Genomic DNA, 16,652 nt, shown 5'->3' on the forward strand with positions numbered 1-16,652 from the left:
TCATTAAAAGCCCCTGGGCAGTGAGGGGAGGCAGTGATAACATTGGAGAGGGGAAAGTGAAGTGTTTCACTGAGGATCCCAAACCTCACATCCCATCAGCTGCCCGGTTCTGAGTCCCTTGCCTTGCTTGGAGTCCGGTTTAAAGAGAAACTCCACTTTAGTTTTCCTTTTTCTTTTCCCCATCCAGCATGGCACGTGCCAGAAGCTGCTGACACAAACCTAGAAAACAGCAAAAACCTAGAAAAAAGCAGCTGTGCTGAGACTTTTTTTTTTTTTTGTGCAGAGATTTGCCCCTCCTTGCTCTAAAATGTTATTTTAAACAGAAATTGTGAAGCTGGTGCCAGCATTTTGCAAGGATGGTGAGTTTGCCATCTGATTCAGACTGAAGGGATATATTTAGTTTCTCTTTCCTTCTCCTTTAAGGATTAAAAAGGCTATTGCAGAGCCCAGGCTTGTGCCACAGTAGGACAAGGGGCTTACCAGTGGGCAGGCACATGAATGTCCCATTCCTGGTTCTCATCCTCAGCCACAGCTGGATATTCACTGGTCCTGGCTCTTCCAAAGGTGTCCCAGGGCTGCCCTGCCAGCAGCAGAGGTGGGTAAAGGAACAAGAAATGTTTTCTGACAAGGGCTTTTCAGCGCCCTGGGCATGAGCGTGCATAATTAGAGTAATTGCCTCCCTGCTATCTCATCTCCATCTCCTCTAGAACTTTGTTCTGCACACTTGGCCCAGATCCTGGCCGGTGGTATGTGTGGAAGGGAACACCACAGCCCTAAGGCAGATTGTTGAGGCTTTGGAGGTATTTCTACCCTTTACTCCCATGGTATCTCTCAGTGCATCTAGCTCTGCACCTCTGAACTGGATTCCTCACCAGAATCAGGGCCAGCCTTGCTGGCAGCAGCTGCACCAAAGGCACCTGGTCCTGTTCCTATACCAGCAGCTCATCTTTGCCAAAAACAACTTGTTCTTTTAGAAAGCTTCCCTGAACTGCCCTCCTAAAAGCACTAACACCACTCCTGGAATATTGCCATGGTATCCCTCCAAGTGCAGGTCACCTGAATGCCTGCTGGGCAACCCAAAAAATGCAGAAGCCTGTAAAGAACATGATATTTGCCTTCGTGGATTCCTGACTCTTTTTTGCTGAGTGCTGGTGAGAATCTTTGCAGGAGCAAGGTCCTGTGCACCTGGAGAAGGGTCCAGTCTGAGGGAGAGCTGGGATTTGTCCAAATCCCAATGCTGGCAAAGATGTGCAAACCTTGTTGCCCAACTTTTTTTTGGCAAACATGTCCCTTCAGCCTCTGCAAATCAAAATACAGGGCCAGAGCAGAAATCTCTGTTGGATGCTTTATTTTCCACCCTCTGTTCTGCAGACCTTGGATGGGTTTTTCTCCTCCTCCCTTGTGGATTCCTTGGTTATTCAAACTCCTAAAAGGGCTGGTATCAAATCTGGGGATTTGATATTTTGGGATAAATTTATCCAGGGATAAATTGCCCTGGGAGTGTCTTTATCAGTGACAAGGTGAGGCCCTGATGGGGCTGGCAGCTTTGACTGTATCCCCTGCTCTCACTCTGTGAGTTTTGCTGTCACGCCCATGGCACAAATACATTTGTCCTTTTCTGGACACTGGTTTTCCTCAAGTCCTCTATCAGCTGTCTCTCCATGGCTTCTATATTCTCCATGCCCAGCTGGATTCATTTTCAGGGATTTCATACTTTTCCAGCATAATAAAAAGCATTTCCATACTTTTTATTCCCTAAATAAATTGAATATCTGGGGGCAAAGCCACCCTTACCCCTTTTGTTTCCATGATCATTTCCTCCTGGGAGGTACCTGGATGGGCTCTATGGCCTGCATTGATGTTTCAGCCAACAGTTCCACTTTCTTTGTGCCTGGGACCCTGCTTTTGTGGCCATTTCATGCTCTCTCAGTTGCCCAGCACCAGCCCTGCTGGCGTGGCTGATGGCACAGCGTGGCCACTGACCCAACTCTCTCTCCTCCTTGGCTGCAAAGTCCTGACAATCCCCTGCTGTTTGTCTGCAGCTTAAGCCTCTTCTTACCAAAGAAACCATGGGGCAAGTGCAAACATCCCACAGCTGGATTGTGCCCTGACACAGCTGGAGTGCTCCACTCCCTGCCACCCCTCCAGGGATCAGCAGCTGGGCTGTCCAGCTCACTGTACACTCCAGCCACTCCTCCCCCAGCGAGTTGTGCAATTCCTGTGCCATGGTGGGGGCTGCCTGCCCTCCCCACCCCTGCCAATCTCCATAAATCCGCAGTGAGAGGGGCCCTCCCTTCCCACAGCAGAGGTGACACAGTGCACAGGCGGCTGGGGCTGGAGGTAAGCGCTCCCAGAGGGCTGAAAAGCTTTTCCTCCCCTCCCTGCCCCACTCCTGGGCACTTCTGAGTTTGGCTGCTTGCTGGGGTAGTGTGGAAAGTGTGGCAGGAACAGCCTGTCACATAAAAGCGTGGCAGAATTGGTATTTTTGGGGTGTTTTTTGTAGCTTCTCTGCAGGAAGGTAGGGAATGAAATAGCAAATGTAGCTGGGAGGTGTTTGTGATAGAGTTAGTTCCCACCTTGCAAAAAAAAAAAAAGCCTCTCCCAAAACAGGTAACAGTGAGCAGCTGATGCTAGTGCTTTCTTCATTTACAAAGGAAAAAACCCAGCTTTTATTCCAGCCTGGAAAAGCAAAGTATTCATTAATTGTTGCTTTATGACTGAAAGTTGAAATAGTTCTGGAGAATCTGATAGGTTTTAGAAAATAATATGTCCAACCCCATTTTTTAACTGAAGAATTTATTTCTTTTTAAATCTTTTTCCTGATGAATACACCATCCTCTGTGTCTGGTGGAAGCTGAAAGCTCTTCTCAGGCCAGAGGAGCTGGTACCACCCATAGTGACATCCTTAATCATTATTCCTTAATAATGAATTCATAACTCAATTGAACAGGGTGCTCCCTCCAGCCCTGGGGTTAAACCACAGATTGCAGCAGCACCCCCAGGACACCTGTGGGGGGGTCCTGGCTCTGGAGTTGTCCAGCCCAAGCCACAGAGCCTGGCCATCATCCCTTGGTATTTTTATTTTTTAATTTATTTTTATTTTTATATTTTTTACTATCCCTTTATTTGGCACTATGGAGGATCAGGATCCATCATCCCCACTGGGAGTTTTGTAGGGCTGGATGTCAACCCGGGGGCTGTTGCCTTTCAAACCCTGGGGTGGAGCTGCTTTCAGCCCTGCAAGAGGCACAAAATCATCCTCAATCCAAGGTGTGCCAAGCCTGCAGCCTCTCTGTCAGCCTCAGTGGCCGTGTCAAAGTCAGCATGATCTTCCCTGAGACAGGACCCTGTCAGAAATGCAGAAATTGAATAGTCCCTGTGCATTTTTTTAAATTTTTTTTTCCTCCTGAGAGAGGCAGATAGCCAAAGATCAAGTACAAATATTTGCAGGATAGTTTTAACCCAGTTTATAAATAAAAACTGGCAGTGGATTGTGGCTCAACTACATACTTTCAAGGCCAGTTTCCAGGGCAGCTGCAGGGGTTTGAAAACAGCACTGTAAAAGTGGAGAGATTATTAAAATAAAGGGGGAAAAATAAAAAAAATTAAAAAAAAGAAAATTATTATTTAAGACATTTAATCTTACTTGTAAATGAAGAGCCCAGAATAAATTGGAATAAATTTTTTTTTTTATCTTTTTCCTGATGAATACACCATCCTCTGTGTCTGGTGGAAGCTGAAAGCTCTTCTCAGGCCAGAGGAGCTGGTACCACCCATGGTGACATCTTTGGTCATTATTCCTTAATAGTGAATTAATAACTCAGTTGAGCAGGGTGCTCCCTCCAGCCCTGGGGTTAAACCACGGATTGCAGCATGAAATGGTAAATTGGAATGACATTTGGGGGTAGCACATAGAGAAATTCCCTACAGAGGGTGTGCCAGGAGCTGCCCCCTGAGTGTGGGATGACCATCTGTGGGGTTTCTCCCAGGTTGAAGCCCCGTTCCCAGCCTGGGATGCCAGCAGAGGGCACAGGGATGAGAGTGGCCGTGGTGGGCGCGGGTGTCACCGGGCTGACAGCCACCAAGTGCTGCCTGGACGAGGGGCTGGAGCCCACCTGCTTCGAGCAGAGCCAGGACATCGGGGGGCTGTGGCGCTACACGGTGAGCACGGGGGGGCCTGTCCTCCTGTCCTGGGCAGCTGGGCAGGGTTAGGGGATGGTTTAGCAGGTGTGGAAGGGCTGTGAGAGCTTGCTGGGTGCTGAGCTGCGCTCCCTGAGGCCGGGGGGACAGCGCCCAGCCCGGGCACAGGCTGATGCAGCCCGGGGTGCCGTGGCAGGAACACATCGAGGCCGGCCGGCCAAGCCTTTATCCATCAGTCATCAGCAACACCTCCAAGGAGATGTCTGCCTTCTCAGACTTCCCCTTCCCTGAGCACTTCCCGGTGTTCCTGCCCAACGCCCTGCTCCTGGACTACCTCCGGCGCTACGCCGAGCGCTTCGGCCTGCGGGAGCGCATCAGGTTTGGGGTGAGCCGCGGGTACCCCGCTCTGCCCTGCTCCCCTGCCCGAGCTGGGTGCCATGCTGACCTCGCTTTGCCCCCACTCTCCAGACCACCGTTGTCAGCATCCGTAAGCGCCCCGACTTTGCCACCACGGGCCAGTGGAACGTGGTCACGGAGGTGGGTGGGAAGCAGACATCGGACGTCTTCGATGCTGTTATGGTTTGCACCGGCAATTTCTCGGAGCCGTCCCTGCCCCTGCAGTGTTTTCCTGGTATGGTATAGGGCTGCCTGTGGTTACCTGCTTCAGGGGCTGGGGAGAGAAGGTTTAGGGGTTATTCGGGGGAAATCCTCTCTTTCTTTTCTTGCTTCTGCTTTCCAAACCAGCAATATTTTCTCGAGCTTTGGTGGCTTTGTCTCTGAGACCCCATTTGGAAGGAAACATCAATTCTGTGTGCATGGGATGGAGGGCTGGACCTCCCTGAGTCTCTGGTGGCCAGAGATCGCATTTCCTTGCTCTTGCCATCTGGATTGGGGTTGTTTCTTTTTTTTTTTTTTCACACCAGTTCACCCAACAAAATCCACAAATGCTCAAGTACTTCAAAGCTCTGTTTCTCTTTTCCCCCGAGGCATCGAGAGGTTCCGAGGGCAGTACTTCCACAGCCGGCAGTACAAGCATCCTGATGTGTTCCAGGGCAAGCGTGTCCTCGTGGTGGGCATGGGCAACTCGGGAGTGGACATCGCAGTGGAGGCCAGTCGTGTGGCTGCCAAGGTGCCACTACCCTGCCACCCCAGGGCTGTGGGGAGAGGGACACTGGGGACAGCAGCGTGCTGTCATCACAGGGACACGGTGTACAAGTATTCTTTCTGAGCCTGAATTTTTTTGGTCAAAAACCTACCTTGAAAGCCAGCTGGTTTTCTTCTTGTCCCCTGTTTCACCTCCATCACCAGCAGCCAGGAGGTCTTAAAGGTGCTGTAGCTGCTTTGCCATTGCACGGCTGTCTGCGCCGTGCTCCTCCGAGGTTCTTTATAAAGGAAAAGCAGCAAATTCATCTCCTGAGCCATTGATCCTTCTCTCCCAGGTGAGCATTAGCACCACTCGAGGAGCCTGGCTGCTCAGCCGTGTGTTTGAGCATGGCTACCCGTGGGATATGGTTTTAAACACTCGCCTCATGAGCCTGATCAAGACCAACCTCCCCGGACCCCTTGCATGGTGGTTGATCAATCACAAGGTGAACCAGCGGTTCAACCACGAAAACTATGGCCTTCAGCCAGAGAACAGGTAATTCTTGGTGGTTCCCATCCCATGCAGATGGGCTTGTGGTGTGGGCAGGGGAAGATATTCAGTAAGCAGCATCAAGCAATGCCCAGACTGGGGTGATCTCCAACAGGGAGGAGAAAATAAGCTGTAGCTCCCTTAAGCAATGGAAGATTGGGCATGCTGGAAAAGTCCAGGAAAGCCCAGAGGAGTTTTCCTTGTGAGGGTCTGTGGGTAAAGAGGAGAAGGAGGGCTTAAAGCATGGATCAGTTCTGGAAAGAGATGATTTGAAGAGCAACTGAGTGAAGGGAATAAGGCGGCAGGAGATGTCCGTGGCTCGTTCGTGCTGTAGAACTGGGTGACATTGGTGACACGTTTGGAGGTGTGGGGCAGGGCTGTTTGCTCACAGAAAATGACACGGGGAGGTTTGAGCTGCTGGGCCTGGGGGGAGGAGGAGCAGGGGACCGGCAGGGCTCGTTTGTGGTGTCCCACTTTCAGAGCCCCCGGCTCTCCGCAGATGGCCGGTGCGTGAGCCTGTGCTGAACGATGACCTCCCAAGCTACATCCTGACAGGCAGGATCACCATCAAGCCAGGCGTGAAGGAGTTCAAGGACAACTCAGTCCTTTTCCACAACTGCCCTGAGGAGGAGCCCATCGATATTGTTGTCTTCTGCACGGGCTACATGGTCTCCTTCCCCTTCCTGGAAGAATCTGTCGTCAGGGTGGAAAACAAGCACGCCTCCCTCTACAAATACGTGTTCCCAACCCACCTGGAGAAGCCCACCCTGGCTGTCCTTGGGCTGATTAATACCTTAGGAGGCATCATGCCCATAGTAGAGATGCAGGCACGCTGGGTGAGCCGTGTCTTCAAAGGTAGGGTAGCAAATGTGAGCTCTCCCTCAAATGTGAGCCCCAAAATGCAGCTCAGGCTGGGCACATTTTGTCCCTCCAGCCAGGGAGATCCCAGAGCTAAGAAGTTCAGAGCAGACAAAGGAGCATTTTCAAGGCTCCCAAGTTATTTCACTTCAGCTAAGCTACAGCAACATGAGTGAGGGAAGAAACCTACCAAAAGGTGTTTTGCTTGGGGTTTTTAATAAAAATAGTGAGGATAACCTCGTGGAGGGCTGGGTCAGGACTGCTCCACAGAGGTGAGAAGCTCTGGGGTTTCTCTTTGGGATGATCCTCTCTGGGGCTTGCACAGTTCATCTGACTCCACAACACCTGCCTGTGCCCTGACAGCACACATCTGTAAGAGCAGGAAAAGGAGTGGGTCAATTTGGAATAGTTTCTGGCAGGATTGCCACTGCTGAATAAATTGCCAGCAATGAGACTTTCCTGCCCTCTCAGGGAAGGGATTCCCACATTTTGCATCACTGAATGAGTTCACAGTTCCCCAGATGAGTTAAACCTGGTGGGATGCTCTCCTCTCTCTCTTCCAGGCTTGTGTCAGTTGCCTTCCCAGTCTGTCATGGAGAAGGAAGTAAATGAGAAGAAGAAAAACAAAGTCCAGTGGTAAGTCATTCCCTAGAGCCCCAAAGGCTTTTTGGTGGCTTGAAAAATCCCTGGAGTTTTTGGGGCAGCTGCACATGGGCTCTCATTCTGTGCCTGTTCCCTGTACACATGGCAGAGGAGAGGGGAGAATTCCCAGATCCAGCTTCCCCTTTACTCACTTGCAAAGAGCCAGTGTAACCTTTGATTTAACACTGATATTTTGCCTGTTGGTGACAGGAAGAAATTAATTCAGGGTACTCAAGGCTAAATCTTGCTTGGGAATTGGGGAAGAATGCCAGGATCCCCAGGGATTGAGAGATAAAATGGCAGAGAAATTAATGGTAATAAATGCAAAGTAATTCAGCTAGGGGGAGAAAAAGCCAACCCACAAGCAATGAGGTGTGCAGGCAGATTGTCTCATCTCTCAGCTTGGAGACCTGAGTCACTGTAAACAGGTGCCTGAGCACACTGGTGTGTGGTTCACAGGCAGGCAAAAGGCTGAAAAGGATTAGGGAATGAATGAGCCGATCCCAGGAAACCGGGTGACGTATAAATCCATGGTTCACTTAAATAGCTGTAGGAGAAAAGGTGTAGAAGAGTGAAATACAGAATTGCACAGAGCAACTGCTGTACAATGCAAGGCTAAATGGATATGGGCTTTTTCTGACCTCTGAAGGTGGGACATGAAGCTGTGAACTCTGCAGAGAAGGTGAGCTGGAAGCAATTCTTCAAGTCACCGTGTATTCTCACACTATTTGGTGGAAATGAACGTGAGGGATACTAAAGGGTGCCACCTTTCTCGTGCTGCACGTGACTTTTCTGCAAAAAAGCCAAGGGATTTGGGTTTGAGGGATTGTTTTTTGTTGTTGTTGTTTTGAAAGACACAAAACCGGTTTGCCAAAGTCTGTTAACAAATACTCACCAAGGGGGAGGGGGGGAACAGGTACAACTTGTGAATGAGGAAGCGAAAGATTGATGTGAGCCAGCCTCACTTCACAGGTTCTGTGTCATGTCCAGACAGTCTCAGGTACTGCATGTACATCCAGTCCTTGCCTAAAAAGAGCCCAGTTGCATTCCAGATGCAATTATAAGGATACAGAGGACCTCCACCCCAGTTCCTCTAAGCCCTGCTGACACCCATCTTTCTCCTTGCCTCTTTTTCTTCTCCCATTCATTCAGGTTTGGTCTGACGTTTGACGAAGTCCTCAAAACCGAGTGGCTGGTCTACCTGGACACTCTGGCTTCCTTCATCGGTGCCAAGCCCAGCGTGCTGGGGCTGCTCTGCACAGACCCTTGGCTGGCCCTCACCATCTTTTTTGGTCCCTGTTCCCCCTACCAGTACCGCCTGAGGGGTCCTGGGAGCTGGCAGGGGGCACGGCAGGCCATCCTCACCCAGTGGGACCGCATCCTAAAGCCCACAAGAACACGAGTCCCTGCTGGCTCCTCCAGCTCGTTCCCTTCTCTCCTGGCTGTGGTGGGATTTCTTCTGCTCCTGGCTGCTGTGATTTTTGGTTTCCAATAGCTTTTAGAGCGTGGTTGTTTGTTGTTTGTTTGGGTTTTGTGTTTTGTTGTTGTCCTGTGGGATGTTAGGTCAGACAGTGTGCCACGGGACTGGGGAAAAGGATTTCAGGAGATGGCAAAAAAATTTAATCTGCAGCCCTCAGCATAAACCTCCCTCTGCTCCAGCTCAACCCCAAGCACAGCTTTGCAGACCTCATTAGCCAGGGATGGCAGCCTTGCCCAAGCGTCTGTTGCCCCTCTGCTCCCCTGCCTGCTGCCAGGAGCAGGTATTGATGGCCTAGATCACACAAGACAGGATGCAGTGAGGACAAGACCAGCAAAAGTGGTTGTGTGTCACAGGAGTAAAAGCACCCAGGAATTATCTGGGCTGCATGCACAGCTCAGGCTGTCCCTTTCTCCAAACCTAAACACTGTGACCCCCAAAATCCCAGCTGGGGTAGAACTGGTGCATCTTGAATTGGTGCTGGGAGGTTTGTCACATTTGAGCCTGTGGGGCTGAGCACTCCTGGCTTTGCTCCCCTGCATGCCCCACCACTGGACAATCCTGAGGCTTTTTTTTTGTGCATGGAGAGACTTGAAATGAATAAAATCTCAGTGGTTTTGGCAGGAGTGTGCTGTCCCATCCTTGTGTGTGTGGGAAGAGCTGGGGGGAGAGCCCGTGTCCGAGCTGGGGCTGTGCCACCAATTTCTGCAGGCAGCTCATGAGGCTGGGGCTCTCAGGGCTTTCCCTGACTCCCCAAAATGAGGCTGCATGGTGCTCCATGCCCCACATCCACACTGTCTGCTGGCAAAGGGAGATGCTCTGCTGATCTCCTGGGGATGCCAAGGGAACATGAGCCAGCACAGGCACCACAAAAGGGGATAGATCAGGACAACCCCAAGCTGCTGCCTGGGCTGGAGCAATGGCGAGTTACAGCATGGAAATCCTTGCAAGAATGTTCCATTCGGTATTATATTTGAATTTTCACTTATCACTGCCACAGGGAGGTTGAGAACTTTCTTCCAGTGCATTTAAGCCCACAGGGCAGGGGAATGAAGGTATAAAGGTCAGTGGTGCAAGAGCCGTGGCGAGCTGCCTGGACTTCAGCCTTCCCTCCCAGACAACGGAGAGAGAAGCTGAAGGGAAGTTTGGCCGAGGGCTGAGCAGCGAAGGCACAGAGCTGTCCTGCAAGGTTTGCTCCTCTCTTCTCTTGGATGGCTTTGGCAGTGTTTAAAAGTGGGCAGACAGCTCTCCGGGGTTTTGGCATTCACTGCTGGCTTGGCTTTGCTGCTGGGGTGGGGAGAGGGGTGTTGCAGGGACCCTCTGGGGTGAAACCATCTGCAAGCAGTGCTGGAAAAGTGGGGTGGCTTCAGCACCCTGAGCTTGCCTACCCTTTCCTGAAGCCAAAGAAGGTTCCAGAAACGAGGCAGGCGACTGTGGGCATGTCCTGCCCTGTCCCTGCAGATCAAGGAGTGGCTCAGGCCAAGCTTGTGGATGCCAAAGTGGTTTTTTTTGCCCCTCCCACATTTTTTCCCTGTCTTTCTTCAGTTTCCTCCAGTTTCTATTTATGTTAACTTACTTTTTGACACAAAACTGATAGAAAAAGTTATAAATTACTCTTTCTGCAGACTCTGAAGTAGAAGAATTTCTTATCTAATCAAAGTTCACGTGGATTCATTTTCACTGAGTTTCTTTGCTTCCCCAGTCAAGCTTGGTGTAGCTCAGTTTACACACCCTGAATTCAAGTTCCTCCCATTTATACCCAACGTTTCCAGGGTTTCTTACCTTTTGTATATCCTGTAATCCCAGCCCACTGCTTTCACGGAGCTGTCTAACTTCTGAATGGCTGTGCCATGATCCTGCTCAGTCAGGCATTGCTTTGGGGGTTTTTTTCCCCATTTTTTTTTAACCCTTTTTGTTTTCAAGAGATTGCTCTTTAATGGGAATTAAAAAGGAAAGCCTGAAAACAAGCCAGCTTAGCTGGAGTTGTTTCTCACAAAGATTTCGGGAGGATCACTGTGTGCAACTTCTTTGCATACCCTGGGCTGGGCTGGGAAAGGGAATAAATTGAAGCAGCAGCAAAACAGCGAGGTTTAAAAGCGCTTCCTTTTTCCTCCCCATGGAGGAGGGAGGTTTAGCACAGCAGGAAGGGCAATGAGCAGGATCTGTGCACAGCACTTGAACCAGGAGTGGCTTTCTCCCAGGACAGTTTTCCTTCGTGAACACCAGCAGGCAGAGAAGACCAGGGGCGTTTTGCTGGGGATGGGAAGAAGGGACTGGCATTTCTCCTGATCCCTGGGCTGTTGTGTTTCCAGCTGCTCTCATGCCAGCCTCTCACCTGCTGCAGGCCAGCATGGTCCGGCGTGTGGCCGTGATCGGGGCCGGGGCTGGGGGCTTGGCCTCTGTCAAGTGGTGCCTGGAGGAGGGGCTGGAGCCCACCTGCTTTGAGAGCAGCGAGGACATCGGCGGCGTCTGGCGCTACACGGTCAGTGCCTCCGGGGTTTGTCCCCATCCCTTTCCTTGGATGCTTTTTGACTGCAGCAAAGAGGAAAGGGTGGCCACGCCGTCAGGGACTGTCCCTATCCCACTGATGCGGCTTCTCCTGATGGAGAAGGAAATGGAGGGAGCAGAAATGATTGTCGCCAGGTGCTAGTCCTGGTTTGTTCCTTGCACGAAAATGCGAGGAAGGAAAATACTTGTGTGCTTCATGTGGAGAAATTCTTTCCCTGCACACCTGGAAACGTCACCCCTGGCTTCACACAGGACTCCACAGACAGCAGGAGAATCAGCGTGTACCACTCAGTCATCACCAACACCTCCAAGGAGATGTCCTGCTTCAGCGACTTCCCCTTCCCTGAGGATTTTCCCAATTACCTACCCCACAGCCTCATCCTGGAATACTTGAGGATGTACGCCCGGCACTTCGACCTCCTGCGGCACATACGCTTCCAGGTGAGCAGGGACCCCAAACCCCACGGGGAGAAGAGCCATGGGTAGCTGCAGATTCCATGTGGGATGGGAAAGGCCAGGTGCCAGCCAGCAAGGCCCACGTGCCTTTTGCGTCCTGAATGCAGCCTTTAGGAGTGTTTTAAATAAAGCTGCTCGAACAGGGGCTTGCTGTCACCAGGGGAAAGGTGCAGGGTGGGATTTAACAGCTTCAGGGGTGACACACAGCTCCCCAGGGACACAGCCTGCAGCCCCAGACCTTCACAGGCACATCTCTGAAACACGGCGCGATCCCTGACCGCTGTTCTGTTGGGTTTCTGTGCAAGACAAGAGTCCTCAGCGTGAGAAAGCGCCTGGATTTCACCACCTCAGGCCAGTGGGAGGTGGTCACCGAGGCTGACGGTGTCCGTGAGTCCCACATCTTCGACGCCGTCATGGTTTGCATCGGCCACTACCAGGAGCCCCACTTGCCATTGGCTTCTTTCCCAGGTGAGACCTATCCCACCAGTGGGGTTGCCCCTCAGGGTTTTCCCCCCCATAGGTCCCCTGGTTGTATTTTCCTCTGCAAGCCTGCCTGTTCCATGATCCACACTGCAGCAGGCAGGACCCTGACCCCAGGGAAATGGTGGGGGAGCATTCCAGAGAATGGGGGAAAACGGAAAAATTATGCAGCTGGGCTTTTCCATTGGGATTTGCAAAGCAAGATTGAGCCAAGGGGGTGCAGGGGACGGTGCAAAGCTGTGCCAGCTGTGCCAGGGACTTCCATGGGCTTCTCAGCTGGAAGCAGAGGTGGGAGGAGGTTGAGTTGGGGGCTGCAGAGGATCTGGGCACAAGGCTGGGGTGGGTAAATGTACCTGGCAGTAAGAGATGCTCCCTGCTCTCTGCTTAGGCATTGAAAGCCGCTTCAAAGGCCAGCGAATGCACAGCTGGGAATACAGAGATGTGCAGGATTTCCGAGGAAAGCGGGTCCTGGTGGTCGGCATCGGCAACACCGGCGGTGACCTCGCGGTGGAGCTGAGCCATGTGGCCGCCAAGGTACAGCTCCCTGGTGGCCCAGACAGGGCTGTGAGAGCCACTGGGCACCACAGGGAGCTTTGCCCTCGTGTTTCTCAATAAATTCCACTTCTCCTTGAGGGCGGTTGAAGGAGCTTTGCAAATCCTGGGGAGTTTGGGCCGCCTGAGGAGTGGCGATTGAGCAGCTTTGGGGACTTTATCAAAGCCACCACAAGCTGTTTGGTTCATCTGGATGTCATCTCCTTCCCTTGGGTTAACTCAGTGTTGTCTCAAGTGCAGGAGATGGGATTTGTCATTCAGGGCAACACCAACAAGGTGCCTGGGCAGGAGGCTGAGGCTTTCCTTTCCCCCCACCAGGTGTTCCTCAGCATCAGGAGCAACACGTGGGTCGTCAGCCGGGTCTCAAAGAACGGCTTCCCCTTAGACATGGTCAGCACCACCCGCTTCAACCACCTCCTGGAATGGCTTCTGCCATCAGCCCTCACCAGGAGGATCAAGTTTCGGAAGTTCAATTCATGGTTCAACCACACAAACTATGGCTTGGCTTCCAGCAAAAGGTGTTTTTCCCTGATGGTTTTGTTGGGTGGTCAAGGGGTCTTTATATTAATTTTCAGTTTGGGGGGGGGATATTTGTGGAATAGCAAATTGGAGTGGAATTCTGACTGTAAAAAAGAAGTCATTTGAGATCCCTCACAGATGCTAACACTGCTGCCCTCTTTTCCCCACTGCACAAGCTCCAAATTTAAGATGATTATCAATGAAGAGCTGCCGTTCTGCCTCCTCTCTGGGACTGTGGTGCTGAAGCCAAACGTGAAGGAGTTCACTGAAAGCTCTGCTGTTTTCAAAGATGGGACAACCGAAGAAAACATCGACGTGGTGCTGTTTGCCACGGGCTACAACTTTACATTCCCCTTCCTCGAGGAGTCTGTTCGCAGCACCATCGATGACAACCGTTCCCTCTACAAACGTGTCTTCCCTCCCCAGCTGGAAAAGCCCACGCTGGCCATCATTGGCTTGATCCAGCTGACAGGCTCCATTATGGTGGGATCAGAAATGCAGGCTCGCTGGGTGACAGGGATCTTTGCAGGTAGGAGATGGGGGAGATCTTCTGGGTGGGAGGTTTGGTGGCCACGGGAATCAGCAGCAGAGCAGCCTCTGTCCACCAGCTGCATTCCTGCTGCTCCACACCTCGGGAAAGGTGTTTGGGAAAGAGCTGAACACTTCCTCTGAAGGTGCTGCTGGAGCTTGCTGGTCTCTCTGCTCTCAGGCTGGAGCAAGCTGCCTTCCCCCAGCAAGATGACAGCTGAAGTTGTGAAGAGGAGGCCACCAGTCAAGAGGTGTGTGATGCTCCTGCAGTCGGGATGAGACAGGTGCTGTGTGCCAGGATAACCTCAGGGAAGGGAGGGCTCAATGGCAGGCATGGAAGGGACCTGCTCAGCGAGCTGGGAAAATGCCCTCGTGGCTCCTTTATGGAACAAGGCACCATAAGCTTCTCTGGAGCAGTTTATGACAAGACCTGAGGGGCCTGCAGCTTCCCTTCCCTCTCTTCCCATCTCCTTTATCTCTCCTTCTCTGGAGATCCCCCTCTGCCAGGCCTCCAAGCCATGTCCTTGTTCCCAGCATGTCAAGAGGGAGTTTTGCTTTCCTCCAGACTAAGGGTGCCATCTCGTGGCTTCTCCCTCCCAAACCCAGGCAGCTGGGACCGCTGGGTTCCCCCCAGAGCCCCCAGTGGAGCCGGGCAGGGCGGGTGGGGGACAGCTTGTGTCACTTTTTGGCAGCTCAAGGTGAGTATTCCACCAGCTGTGTGTGTGGGTGGGAGCTAACAGCCTGCCTCGTTGGCACTGGGATTTCACAGGAGGTGGAGATGTGTCCACGCCAAGGACATCCCAAGGATGTGGGATGGATGATGATGGAGCACAAGGGGCCTTCGGGGTGCAGGCTGGGTTGGGTCTGCCAGCAGGGCAGGGCTGGCTCATGGGACACTGGGGAAAAGCTGGGATAAAACAGGAATTATGACCAGGAGCCCCAATGACTGCACCAAGATGTTGTTACACAGAAATATGGAAGCCTGAGGTGCAAAGGAAACAAACTTGAGGCTGCCTCAAATTTTCCTGAAGCAGATCAGCACTTATCTTTCTAAGGTTATGAAAGCAGAAAAATCCCTGCCAGCATGGGAAGCTTTCTGCATTTCCCGGACTCTCCCAGTCCCCTTGGCATTCTTATTTCTGGAAGTCTACATCTGAACATCAGGGAAGGACATAGCAGGGGTAGTTGTGGCATTACTGTTAAGTTAGAACTGATTTTGAAGCCACAACTATTCTGCAGAGACAAAACAGGCTTCTGCTTATTCCCTGCCCCGGGGAACTGCTGGGACTGACCCCACAGAGACCCTTTGGCTTTATTTGGGGCTAAGAGAGCTCTGCCCCAGAGGCTGGGGCTCACCTGAGCCCGAGGTTTTTGCTTTCCATGGAGCTGGGAGCTGAGACAGGATGGTGCCATCTGACTTTTATTTCTGATGTCCCATCGAAGGAATCCATCCGAGAGGGAGAACCTGAAGATGAGTTTTATCAGCTACATGGACGAAATCGCTGTGTGTGCTGGGGTAAAGCCCAGAGTGCTGAGGCTGCTCCTGACAGACCCCCAGCTGGCCCTGGCCATCTTTTTTGGGCCCTGCTCACCCTACCAGTACCGGCTGGTGGGACGGGGCAGGTGGAGCGGGGCCAGAGCTGCCATCCTGACCCAGTGGCAGCGCGCGCTGAAGCCCTTGAGAACTCGGGTGGTGGATGACAGCTCCAACAGCTCCTCCAGCTGGTGCTGGATGTGCCTCCTGGCCCTGCCAGCAGCTCTCACCGCAGGTTTTCTCCTCTCTAAATACCCCCAGCCAAGCTGGAGCCCCTGGGCAGGTCCCCAGGTGTAGAAGGAACCCGGAGAACCGCAGTGCCAGGTGGTGTGGGGACGGTGCAAAGCTGTGCCAGGCGCTGCCAGAGGGCTGGAGGTGGCACCAGCAGGAGCCTGGGGCTGGCTGGGGTCCATCCACCTCCTGCTGCTGTTCCACCAAAGGTCACACGGAATGTTCACCCTGAACCACTCCAGGATGAACTGCTGAGCATGAGGCCAGCCTTCCTCCCCCCACGCTCCCTAAAATTTTGGCAAGACCCACACCACCTTGAGACTTTGTGAAGCGTGAATTGTCGAGAGCTACTTATGCATCTGGTAACTTTTGGGATGTGAAAGAGGGAGCCACAAATAAACCTCGCAGATTTGTGATGGATGGTTTTATTAAGGGCTTATTATCAGGGTGTGAAGCAGATCCCAAGCTGTGGCAGAAGGGAGAGTCTTGCCCTTATAGATATATATAATCTATACATTAGATAGAAATATCAACTAATAAGATATATAAGAAATGTTATATACATTAATATATTCATACCTAATAATAAATTGTAAATACAGTGACGAATCCAAACAAGTAAGCATCCCCTGCCATTGCCCAAGCAGCCTTAGGATTATAGGGAACCCTGAATTTCCAGGATGGGAACCGGGATGGAAACTGAGATGGGGCTGGGATGGGAACCAGGATGGGCCGGGATATGGCTGGGATGGAAACTGGGATGGGAACCGCGATGGGGCCGGGATGAGAACTGGGATGGGGCCGGGATGAGAACTGGGATGGGGCCGGGATGGGGCCGGGATGAGAACCGGGATGAGAACCGGGATGGGGCCGGGACGAGAACCGGGATGAGAACCGGGATGGGGCCGGGATGAGAACCGGGATGAGAACCGGGATGGGGCCGGGATGAGAACCGGGATGGGACCGGGTCCGCCCGGCCCCGCCCTCCGCCCCGCGCCGCCAGGGGGCGCACCTGTCCCCGGGAGCCCGCGCGACTGCGGCACGGCGCGGTCACGTGACCGGCGGCGCGGGGGCGGGACCGGCGGCGCGCGCCG

At 52.4% G+C, this 16,652-nt stretch overlaps 2 protein-coding genes across 3 annotated transcripts; both read left to right on the plus strand.

The window, feature by feature from the left end:
* Positions 1 to 2,217: 2,217 nt before the first annotated feature.
* On the plus strand, positions 2,218 to 9,350 carry FMO1 (flavin containing dimethylaniline monoxygenase 1). The gene is made up of 9 exons (XM_058842858.1): positions 2,218 to 2,340; positions 3,990 to 4,161; positions 4,337 to 4,525; positions 4,609 to 4,771; positions 5,127 to 5,269; positions 5,580 to 5,779; positions 6,273 to 6,628; positions 7,195 to 7,267; positions 8,426 to 9,350. The coding sequence occupies exons 2-9, from the start codon at positions 4,015 to 4,017 to the stop codon at positions 8,766 to 8,768; spliced, it is 1,614 nt and encodes a 537-aa protein (XP_058698841.1). The 5' UTR covers positions 2,218 to 2,340; positions 3,990 to 4,014; the 3' UTR covers positions 8,769 to 9,350.
* Positions 9,351 to 9,726: 376 nt separating this feature from the next.
* LOC131581018 (dimethylaniline monooxygenase [N-oxide-forming] 4-like) lies at positions 9,727 to 16,166 on the plus strand. Of its 2 annotated transcripts, none has more exons than XM_058842855.1 (9): positions 9,727 to 9,939; positions 11,063 to 11,232; positions 11,511 to 11,699; positions 12,020 to 12,182; positions 12,583 to 12,728; positions 13,065 to 13,264; positions 13,442 to 13,794; positions 13,975 to 14,044; positions 15,237 to 16,166. In XM_058842855.1, exons 2-9 carry the CDS (start codon positions 11,071 to 11,073, stop codon positions 15,622 to 15,624), a joined length of 1,671 nt encoding a protein of 556 aa, XP_058698838.1. In that variant the 5' UTR covers positions 9,727 to 9,939; positions 11,063 to 11,070; the 3' UTR covers positions 15,625 to 16,166. The 2 variants fall into 2 exon arrangements, with proteins under 2 accessions (XP_058698838.1, XP_058698840.1); XM_058842857.1 differs by having other exon boundaries at positions 13,975 to 14,077; positions 15,237 to 15,371.
* The last annotated feature ends 486 nt before the right edge of the window (positions 16,167 to 16,652 follow it).

The sequence above is a fragment of the Poecile atricapillus genome, chromosome 7 (genome assembly GCF_030490865.1).
Source record: "Poecile atricapillus isolate bPoeAtr1 chromosome 7, bPoeAtr1.hap1, whole genome shotgun sequence".
NCBI classification, from domain to species: domain Eukaryota; kingdom Metazoa; phylum Chordata; class Aves; order Passeriformes; family Paridae; genus Poecile; species Poecile atricapillus.

Excerpts from the sequence above, each read along its gene's own strand:
- LOC131581018 (XM_058842855.1), top strand. The coding sequence starts at position 11,071 with ATGCCAGCCTCTCACCTGCTGCAGGCCAGCATGGTCCGGCGTGTGGCC. Across the intron at positions 13,795-13,974 it reads GGTGACAGGGATCTTTGCAG|GCTGGAGCAAGCTGCCTTCC; the intron begins GTAGGAGATGGG and ends CTCTGCTCTCAG. Across the intron at positions 14,045-15,236 it reads AGGAGGCCACCAGTCAAGAG|GAATCCATCCGAGAGGGAGA; the intron begins GTGTGTGATGCT and ends GTCCCATCGAAG.
- FMO1 (XM_058842858.1), top strand. The coding sequence starts at position 4,015 with ATGCCAGCAGAGGGCACAGGGATGAGAGTGGCCGTGGTGGGCGCGGGT. Across the intron at positions 4,772-5,126 it reads GCCCCTGCAGTGTTTTCCTG|GCATCGAGAGGTTCCGAGGG; the intron begins GTATGGTATAGG and ends TTTTCCCCCGAG. Across the intron at positions 7,268-8,425 it reads AAGAAAAACAAAGTCCAGTG|GTTTGGTCTGACGTTTGACG; the intron begins GTAAGTCATTCC and ends CCATTCATTCAG.